This window comes from Artemia franciscana, unplaced genomic scaffold (assembly GCF_032884065.1).
Source record: "Artemia franciscana unplaced genomic scaffold, ASM3288406v1 PGA_scaffold_23, whole genome shotgun sequence".
NCBI classification, from domain to species: Eukaryota; Metazoa; Arthropoda; class Branchiopoda; order Anostraca; family Artemiidae; genus Artemia; species Artemia franciscana.
In genome coordinates this window covers 2887134-2898171 of record NW_027062649.1, presented here as the reverse complement: position 1 = coordinate 2898171, position 11038 = coordinate 2887134, and the positions used below count along the sequence as shown (strand labels likewise).

Sequence of the window (11038 nt, the reverse complement as noted above, 5' to 3'; positions counted from 1 at the left end):
ATTGATCTTGTTACGTTAGATGGTCAAGGTTGTTTATTTGTCCTCTAGGCATTCTGAAACTACTTGAAGCGCCTTTTCTAAATATACTAATTACACTTGGTATTTGATCTGAGCCATGTTCCTTTTGTTATGTTATATAGATGTAATTTCTGTAGTACACTTATATTAAGCCATTCTGTTGCGTTGAAAACTGTAAGCTTACTGGTGTTTTTTTTTTTAAATAAATAGAAAAAAGTTTATTTTAAAGTGAATAAGTATTTCTCTAGTTTCAATTAAAAAATTATAATTTTTGATGAGACACCATAAACAATTTTGCAGTTCACATAATAGATTTAGAGATTCTGGATTGAAACGAACTGAAACTGAAAGGTCCGGTAAAGTATCAATATAAAAATACATAATACAAAAGACATAATCCATAATTGAGGGTTTTTCCATTGAGATTGTCAAAAATCAACGGTGTCTTGTTTATAATGTACAGACACCTATTGGGAAGAAAGTTGCATTACACCAACTGAAACATACTAGTGAATGTTTAGCTACGATATCAGAAAGAAGTCATGTCGCACAACGTTTAAATATTCATGTACCTGTACAATACCGTATTCAAGATATTAGTCAAGCCCAAGAGGCTTGGGTAGACACTGGACAACAAGGTTGAAAGTTGGAAGCGTAATTTCGATACAACAAGAAATTTCGAACAAGTGAAAATCCAGCATTATTGGAAAATGCCCAAATACTTTAAATGGAATAAAAATTGAGTGAATGGGAACGATGAATTCGTCTATTGAGTGTCCAAGAAAGCAAAGAAGGAAAATCATATAGCTACCATTAGCTCCTCTTGATAGATAAATATCGTTTTAGTCAGGGGAAGTCTTCGTGACTCTGAAGAAAATGAGAAAGCATGACTGCCCAACATTTATCAGTCCAATAACAGACCCTTGTGGGACACCACACACTCTTTTGGAAGCGTTACAAAAAAGCAGATCAGCCAAGATGGCACTACCAGATAAATATGAAATAAAGAAAAATATGTAATACCGCTTATAACAGTTTGGAATTGTTTCTGAAGACTAATCTGGCGCAAAAATGAATCGAATGCTTTTCGTACGATACGAAATTGGAGCAATAGGTATCAGACAAGAGTCAAGAGCCGGATATAAGTAACTGAGGAAAGCTGTGCATGCAAGGCCTGCTGAATAATTTTCCTAAAAAACGAGACAGAAAATCACGAAAAAATCGTTTTAAATCAAGGAAATGAAGAAGTCAAGAAATTAGATTTTTCAAAAACACAAATAAAAAGCTATTGGACCACGACAACTTGCGGGATCATTCCGTGGCCCACGTTTCAGAAGAAAAATAATACGAGAACATATTAAAGTCCTTGGAATAACAAAATTTAAAAGAAGTTTCAAGACTAGTTACTTATTATGACTAATATCGTTTGGGTAGGAACGATGAAAAGAAGGTAGATCTTAACAATGAAAATGTCTTAATTCTTGCAATCATAATTTTACAAAAATTCATAATACCACTCGATTTAAGATAGATAGATCTAAGAAAAGACCTAAAATTTAGAAGAGGAAAAGAAGGAATTACAGAAGAAGCTGAAACTTTACCAATATTATCAAAATAGGAAATAAACATGTCTTAATCTTGTAGCTCCAATTCAAAGATTCTTCCATCAATCGAAAGAAGTGAAGGGAGAGAAAAGTAGGAGATGATGGCACGAAAACAGAATTGTTTACTTGGAATACTTTCCTAATGTCTTCATTCCAGTCAGAAAATTTTCTATAATTTTTTTTTCTATAGCAAGGAGATGATTTTACCTTTTGGCGAAGAGGATTGTAAACTCCTTCATAAGGTCTGGGAGTAGACATTCACGCAATAATGATTTAGAAGACAAAAAACTAACATAAGTGAATTTTTTTTTATTTGAATAAATTGAAAATAAAAAGAAACTATACACTTTCAGGCTTATTTTTCATCTGTTTCAATCAATGAATGAGGATAATCATCAATTTTATCTAGGTTTGTTTAAAGTTTCTTTTTTTTTACTGAAGTTCCAAAAAATTCCTGCGTGACTTTCTAAGTGATTACACAAGTTTAATAGGACTTCATTCTACATTGCAGAAAAAAATACAACATTCTAAAAAACAAACTAACAAAAGGAACTAGGTGGACCTACATTTTGTTGACTCTTAACTCAACAAAATTAATCCTGTAATTAGTTTGAGTCTAGGACTTTTAGCGAGATTAATATTCTACACTATGAAATTTATTATATAAAAGATATATATTATAACTATATAAAAAAAATATATTAAAATGTATTAAGCATTCGCAGCCAATTTTGCTTGTCTTGATAAACGGATTTAAGTCTTGATTTATAAGAAAATATATATGAATACTTAGGTTTAAACTTAATTTTCTAGGTTGTAGAAACCAATTTTCATGAAACCTCTTTTAAGTGAGGATTTGAAACGTTCCTGCTAGACCCAAAAAAGATTTAGCATTTAGAACAGCGGAATAAGACAAGGAAAACTTCCATCTTAATAGTAGTCTAAATTTATACTATTTAATACACTAGTCCGTCCCAGTTTAATTCTAACGAAACACAATATTTGAGATATACCTTGACCGTCAAAAGATGTGGCGCTAGATTCCTGAGTGTCAAGTTGAAGTTCACGAGGTCCTGAAAAGCCAGGAAAAGTATCTAAAGGAACATCTTCACGTTTAGGAAACAAAATAAGATTCGGAATGGCCAGGACCTCCTCATGGTGAGTTGGCAAAGGATCTTCAACTTCTAAAACAAAATATAAGCAAAGTTGACACATAAAATTAAACAGTAAAGCTTATTAAACCAATTCAACTGATTTTATTAGAAGCTAGTCACGGGATTGGATATTAATAAGCAGCACAGTAGCGTTGGGTGCTTCACAGAGTCAAAGCATTGTTATTATATGCTATGTTATTGTTATTGTTATGCTATGTTATTATATGGATATTAATAAGCAGCACAGTAGCGTTGGGTGCTTCACAGAGTCAAAGCATTGTTATTATATGCTATGTTATTGTTATGCTATGTTATTATAATGTTATGCTATGTTATTATATGGATATTAATAAACAGCACAGTAGCGTTGGGTGCTTCACAGAGTCAAAGCATTGTTATTATATGCTATGTTATTGTTATGCTATGTTATTATTATGTTATGCTATGTTATTATATGGATATTAATAAACAGCACAGTAGCGTTGGGTGCTTCACAGAGTCAAAGCATTGTTATTATATGCTATGTTATTGTTATGCTATGTTATTATATGGATATTAATAAGCAGCACAGTAGCGTTGGGTGCTTCACAGAGTCAAAGCATTGTTATTATATGCTATGTTATTGTTATTCTATGTTATTATATGGATATTAATAAGCAGCACAGTAGCGTTGGGTGCTTCACAAAGCATTGTTATTATATGCTATGTTATTGTTATGCTATGTTATTATAATGTTATGCTATGTTATTATATGGATATTAATAAACAGCACAGTAGCGTTGGGTGCTTCACAGAGTCAAAGCATTGTTATTATATGCTATGTTATTGTTATTGTTATGCTATGTTATTATATGGATATTAATAAGCAGCACAGTAGCGTTGGGTGCTTCACAGAGTCAAAGCATTGTTATTATATGCTATGTTATTGTTATGCTATGTTATTATAATGTTATGCTATGTTATTATATGGATATTAATAAACAGCACAGTAGCGTTGGGTGCTTCACAGAGTCAAAGCATTGTTATTATATGCTATGTTATTGTTATTGTTATGCTATGTTATTATATGGATATTAATAAGCAGCACAGTAGCGTTGGGTGCTTCACAGAGTCAAAGCATTGTTATTATATGCTATGTTATTATTATGTTATGCTATGTTATTATATGGATATTAATAAACAGCACAGTAGCGTTGGGTGCTTCATTGAGTCAAAGCATTGTTATTATATGCTATGTTATTGTTATTGTTATGCTATGATATTATTATGTTATGCTATGTTATTATATGGATATTAATAAACAGCACAGTAGCGTTGGGTGCTTCACAGAGTCAAAACATTGTTAATATATGCTATGTTATTGTTATTGTTATGCTATGTTATTATTATGTTATGCTATGTTATTATATGGATATTAATAAGCAGCACAGTAGCGTTGGGTGCTTCACAAAGCATTGTTATTATATGCTATGTTATTGTTATGCTATGTTATTATAATGTTATGCAATGTTATTATATGGATATTAATAAACAGCACAGTAGCGTTGGGTGCTTCACAGAGTCAAAGCATTGTTATTATATGCTATGTTATTGTTATTGTTATGCTATGTTATTATATGGATATTAATAAGCAGCACAGTAGCGTTGGGTGCTTCACAGAGTCAAAGCATTGTTATTATATGCTATGTTATTGTTATGCTATGTTATTATAATGTTATGCTATGTTATTATATGGATATTAATAAACAGCACAGTAGCGTTGGGTGCTTCACAGAGTCAAAGCATTGTTATTATATGCTATGTTATTGTTATTGTTATGCTATGTTATTATATGGATATTAATAAGCACCACAGTAGCGTTGGGTGCTTCACAGAGTCAAAGCATTGTTATTATATGCTATGTTATTGTTATGCTATGTTATTATTATGTTATGCTATGTTATTATATGGATATTAATAAACAGCACAGTAGCGTTGGGTGCTTCATTGAGTCAAAGCATTGTTATTATATGCTATGTTATTGTTATTGTTATGCTATGTTATTATTATGTTATGCTATGTTATTATATGGATATTAATAAGCAGCACAGTAGCGTTGGGTGCTTCACAGAGTCAAAGCATTGTTATTATATGCTATGTTATTGTTATGCTATGTTATTATAATGTTATGCTATGTTATTATATGGATATTAATAAACAGCACAGTAGCGTTGGGTGCTTCACAGAGTCAAAGCATTGTTATTATATGCTATGTTATTGTTATTGTTATGCTATGTTATTATATGGATATTAATAAGCAGCACAGTAGCGTTGGGTGCTTCACAGAGTCAAAGCATTGTTATTATATGCTATGTTATTGTTATGCCATGTTATTATTATGTTATGCTATGTTATTATATGGATATTAATAAACAGCACAGTAGCGTTGGGTGCTTCACAGAGTCAAAGCATTGTTAATATATGCTATGTTATTGTTATGCTATGTTATTATTATGTTATGCTATGTTATTATATGGATATTAATAAACAGCACAGTAGCGTTGGGTGCTTCACAGAGTCAAAGCATTGTTATTATATGCTTTTCCTCTAGACCATTTCTTTTGGAAGAAATTATCGTTGAAACTTGCCCCTTCGAATAAAAATATATATCAAGTGTCATTTTTATGCGTTAACAACCATAGGACAACCAACCACCCTTCCCACGCCCCCATTGGCTGCTTTCCCCCAGAAATACATCCGAGTAAAAATTTAATAGCCAATTCTCAAAATGATTGAACGCCAGGGCCTTTGGGCCAAGGGCTATAAGTATGCAATGCTTCAGCTAAAACATGTGGTATTAAACTGAAACAAAGACAGGAACTTTCAGGACATGTTGTAAGGCATAATAAACTAAATCAAAAGAGACAATGCACATTAAATGTTGTAAAAATGAGCATCTGTGACATCTCAGGAACAGCTAAGAATATTAATTTAAAAATTTCTGGGCGCGTCAAACTAAATAAAAAGGAACTATAAACATGCAGAAATTACTCTCGCAGATGGCTTACGCTACTGATGTGAAATTCAGGGCTTTCACAGCTATCACTGCTACTGTAACAAAAAGAAATGAAAATAGTCTATCCATTCAGGTTGTTAAAATGGCATACATACAGTATTCCCGTAACAGAATAAAGCATTAGACTAAATCTTTACGGGAAAGTTGAGGGGATGTAAAAATAAGTCAAAAGGCACGTGGCACATCCAGATTACCGAAAAGACATTTAGGAACATCCAAGGCAGAGCTCAGGGTATTACATTGAAACCTGCAGGCACAATGCTGGGTATGAAGAACTAAACCAAAATATACTATGTGCATCCAAAATTGTTTTAAAAAAAATATCCACGATACCTTCAAAACAGCTTTTAGGGCAAGTTGAAAGGGATTTAGAAATAAAAGTAAACAAACTAGACCACTTCTAATTTAATCTAGTCTGGTCCCTGATACGCCTGCAAAATTTCATCGTCCTAGGTTATCTGAAAGTGCCCAAACTATCGAATTCCACCCCCCCCCCAAAAAATCCCCCAAAGAGAGTGGATCCGGTCAGGTTATGTCAATAACGTATCAAGGACATGTGCTTATTCCTACCACCAAGTTTCATCCCGATCTCTACACTAAAAGCGTTTTCCAAGATTTCCGATTTCCCCCTCCAACTCCCCCAAATGTCACCGGATACATTCAGAATTTAAGATAAGAGGTCTGAGGCACGAGGTCCTTCTAAATATCAAATTTCATTAAGATCTGATGACCTGTTCGTAAGTTAAAATTACCTCATTTTTTCAAGTTTTTCCGAATATAGCCCCCCAACCCCCCCAAAGAAAGCGGATCTGGTCTGGTTATTTCAATTACGTATCTAGGTCTATTGCTTATTCTTCCCACCAAGTATCATCACGATCTCTCCACTCTAAGCGTTTTTCAAGATTTCTGGTTTCTTCCTCCAACTCCCCCAATGTTACCGGATCCGGTCAGGATTTAAAATGAGAGCTCTGTCATGCGGGTTCCTTCTAAATATGAAATTTTGTTAAGTTCAAATCACTTTTTCGTAAGTTCTAATTTTCCGAATTAACCGCCCCCTCCCACTCCCCCTCAGATGGTAGAGTCGGGGAAACCACTATTTCTAATTTAATCTGGTCTGGTTCCTGAAACACCTGCCAAATTTCATCGTCCTACCTTATCTGGAAGTGCCCAAACTAGCAAAACCGGGAACGACAGACCAACAGAAATTGCGATCCCTATATGTCACTTGGTAAATACCAAGTGCCATAGCCAGTCACATTATTGATAATAGTTTGAATCATCTTGAATTCACCAGATTTTTTTTAACTAGAACTAAGAAGAAAACATAAAATTACAGTCATTATCCAATGCTAAGTCGATGTTTCAAAATCAATGCAGGTGTATTGATGTAAAAAACGACAGAAAGTGTGCGAAAAGACATATCAACATGAATAACTAGATATTTGGCTTCCCCGGTTATTTTTGCAAGATAGAAACCGCCATTAATTAGCAGTGAACTGAGAAAAAAACAGCATACATAGGCTTACTGATTTAAAATTTGAAAGAATATAGCCCCAACGTCTTGTCTCCAAATAGGAACTGGAAAAAAATATACATGTCCCTGAACAGCCAAAAAACTAAGGATGGTTTCTATCACAGAAGAATGGCAAAGGTTGGTCTAGCAATGTATATGTCTGATGTTTTTCGTTATTCTGTTCGAAGCGATCTGTCAAGAAATGATGAATGGGTTTTTGAATCCTGGTTTATTGAAATCAAATTACAAAATAAGGCTTTGATATTGGGTAGGGTTTATAGATATCCGAGTGGATCCGTCTCTTCTTTTCTACAAATGAAGTTGTAATAGTGGGAGATTTTAACTTAAATCTAATTGATATGGCGTTCTCTACAAGGTGGATTTTCATCCAAATAAGTTCGCTGCTGGTGCTCTACCAACAACCTGTATTCCGACACGTTTAACTAATACGTCAGCGACTTTAATTAATAATTAAATAATAATAAAAAAGTTTTATCAATTGAAAGTTAGGAGCGACATTAAAACTTAAAAGGAACAGATATTATTCTGTATATGAAAGCGGCTGTCCCCTCCTCAACGTCCCACTCTTTACGCTAAAGTTCGACTCTTCGTCACAGTTATACTTTTTAAAACAATAAAAAAATTTAGCGTAAAGAGCAGAACGTTGAGGAGGGAAAGACATTTGAAAGACATCCCTTCAAACTACTCTTTCTTCCATCACTGATAGGTCTACGCACCATCTTCGCAATTCAAGGAATATTAATATTTCATTTACTCAATCGGTGAGTAAAAAAATGAATAAAAAAAGCTAAAAATTTAAAAGAAAAGAAAAAAACTAAAAAAGAAAAAACTAAATAAAGAAAAAACCTAAAAAGAAAAAAAAAGAAAAAAAAACAGAAATAAATGATGAGCCAGGACACTCAAAGAGAAACTAGACCTCCGTTGCCTGTGCAACGAGAAGTGTTACAGCAACTGTGCCCTGTTCCTTAGGGCACAGTTGCGTAGCAACACGTGCAACTGTGCCCAACGGGACACAGTTACGGAGCAATAGTCTCCATTATGTCCTTCAGAGGACATTTTTCTAATGCGGCTTCGATTGTTATCTTGAAGCATCTTTGATATGGTTTTATTTCGAGCGATAGCACTACTCGATAAAAATAAAATAGACATCAAAATCGAAAATTTAAGAAAATGTCAAAAAATCGGAACAAGATTCACTTTTCCGGAATTATTTCCGGGAAATCTGTAAGAGCTACGGAATTTCATGCTTCAGTTCTCGAAAACATCAATAAAAGTTCTATATGAGTTCATAATTATTTTATCTCTAAAACGTTTACTTCAGAAACTAGGGCCGTCTTAACTTGACACCAATTCGAAGCATTATGTTTCGAGACGCACATTTCGGGAATTATTTCCGGGAAATCTGAAAGAGATACGGAAATAACGTCTTATAGTTTTCTGCTTAACTTTTGATGGTCTAAGCTAGGAAAATATAAAACAAACCAAATTCACCAAAAAATTTAAATTGCCCCGAGGGCATGACAAAACTTCCAAATAGAAAAACCCACAGAAGGAATTTTATTTCGGAGAAACTATTGTAAGCTCCAGTGTTAGGAGTTGTTAGGTAGTTGTTAGGTTCTCGAAGAGACAAATGAAAGTTCTTCATGAGTTCAGCATAACTGTATTTCTAACAAGTTTATTTCAGAAACTAGGGTCGTCTTAACTTGACGCCAAACATCGAACACAGAGTTTCTAAGAAAAAACGGTTTTATTTTTTTTTTTAATGGAAAACTGTTAGAAATTTTAAAAACTTCTCTGGAACTTTTTTACTCTGTTTCACGTTTCCTTTCCCTCTGAAAAATCTCAAATTTTTAACTCTTACCACTTCGGAGCTACAGGTCGCTGATCACGGTGAAAAAAAAAAAAAAAAAAAACTACGAAAGCAGCAGTGTTGCTCCGCAACACAATTACAGACCGGGACACAGATGACGACCGGGACACCGGGACACAGATGACGACCGGGACACAGGGAATATAAATGACGACCGGGACACAGGGACAACTACAACGGGGACGCCAGGGGGCACAGGGAATGTTCAATTAGCAATCACCATCAACAAAGCTCAAGGGCAATCATTAGAAAAATGCGGTACAGATCTGAATACGGATTGTTTTTCCCATGGACATTTATATGTTGCATGTTCAAGAGTCGGTAAACCTGACAATCTATTTATATGCACAGATAATGGGACAGCGAAGAATGTTTCATATTCGCATATATATATATATATATATATATATATATATATATATATATATATATATATATATATATATATATATGTATATATATATATATATATATATATATATATATATATATATATATATATATATATATACCCCAACACCTAGTTGGTGGGGGCGCTTCGCGCTCCCCCAAGCCCCCCCGCACGCGCAAGTCGTTACACGCCATATTAGTTACGCGCCATTGTAGTTGTGATATATGTATATATATGTTTTTAACTACGTAAAACTTGTGAATATACAACAGTCTTTGCTGTCCCATTGTCTGTGCATATAAATAGATTGTCAGGTTTACCGACTCTTGAACATGCAACATATAATGGTCCATGGGAAAACAATCTGTATTCAGATCTATACCTCATGATTGCCCTTGAGCTTTGTTGATGGTGATTGCTAATCGACCATTCCCTGTGTCGCCGTCGTCATTTATATATCCCCCTGTGCCCCCCGCATCCCCGTTGTAGTTGTATCCCTGTGTCCCGGTCGTCATTTATATTCCCTGTGTCCCGGTCGTCATTTGTGTCCCGGTGTCCCAGTCTGTCATTTCTCTTTGAGTGTCCCGGGCGTCATTTATATTCCTTGTGTCCCGGTGTCCCGGTCGTCATTTGTGTCCCGGTGTCCCGTTCTGTATATACATTCGTTTTTGAATTGGTCTTTTTTTTAGTTTTTAGTTTTTTACCTTTTTAGTTATACCTCATGATTCTAATGACTGCCCTTGAGCTTTGTTGATGGTGATTGCTAATCGAACATTCCTTGTGTCCCGGTCGCTTTCTCTTTGAGTGTCCCGGTCGTCATTTATATTCCCTATGTGCCGGTGTCCCTGTCGTCATTTGTGTCCCGATGTCCCGGTCTGTAATTTCGTCAGTCAAAAACATGACGTCAGTCGACACACAAACATGAGGTCACTCGACAGACACACACACAAAGACAACTTATTTTTATATATATAGATATATCTATCTATATTCACAGGTGGGACAAACGGACACAATTGACTTAACTGCAGAAGAAAACCTTAGGCCAATTAAGCCATACTTTTTTGCGTTCACCCCTATACTTGACTTTTGACATTATAATAAAATATGGAATTTCATCTGATTTGAAAGACATCACTCTTCTTACATAATTTAAACATATTCTTGCTGTTTTTTTCTGTTCAAAGAAAAGGGTTGTAGAGCCGGATTAATTTTTGAAAAACTTGACTCTATTGATGTTCGTAAAATGGGCAGTACAAGGGTTTTATTTCTGCTGTCTGTGTAAACGGGATTTTTTTTTTATTTCACCTCACGCTTCAGTGTGGCAATTAAGGAGAGAATTTACATGATCAAATGACCCTAACAGTTTAATAACAAGACCTAATGAATAGACCTAAGGTGGAGTGAAGAAA

At 34.4% G+C, this 11038-nt stretch overlaps 1 protein-coding gene across 3 annotated transcripts in view; it reads right to left on the bottom strand.

Moving 5' to 3' along the window:
* Positions 1–1055: 1055 nt before the first annotated feature.
* The window catches only part of LOC136041455 (longitudinals lacking protein, isoforms H/M/V-like), a 46767-nt gene continuing 36784 nt past the window's right edge, over positions 1056–11038 (bottom strand). For 2 of the 3 annotated variants that reach the window (XM_065726138.1, XM_065726139.1), the window contains exon 6: positions 1056–2806. In XM_065726138.1, the coding sequence (XP_065582210.1) occupies positions 2553–2806 (254 nt within the window). In that variant the 3' untranslated portion in view covers positions 1056–2552. The remainder of the gene's footprint in view (positions 2807–11038) is intronic. The other variant, XM_065726137.1, reaches the window with a different exon arrangement.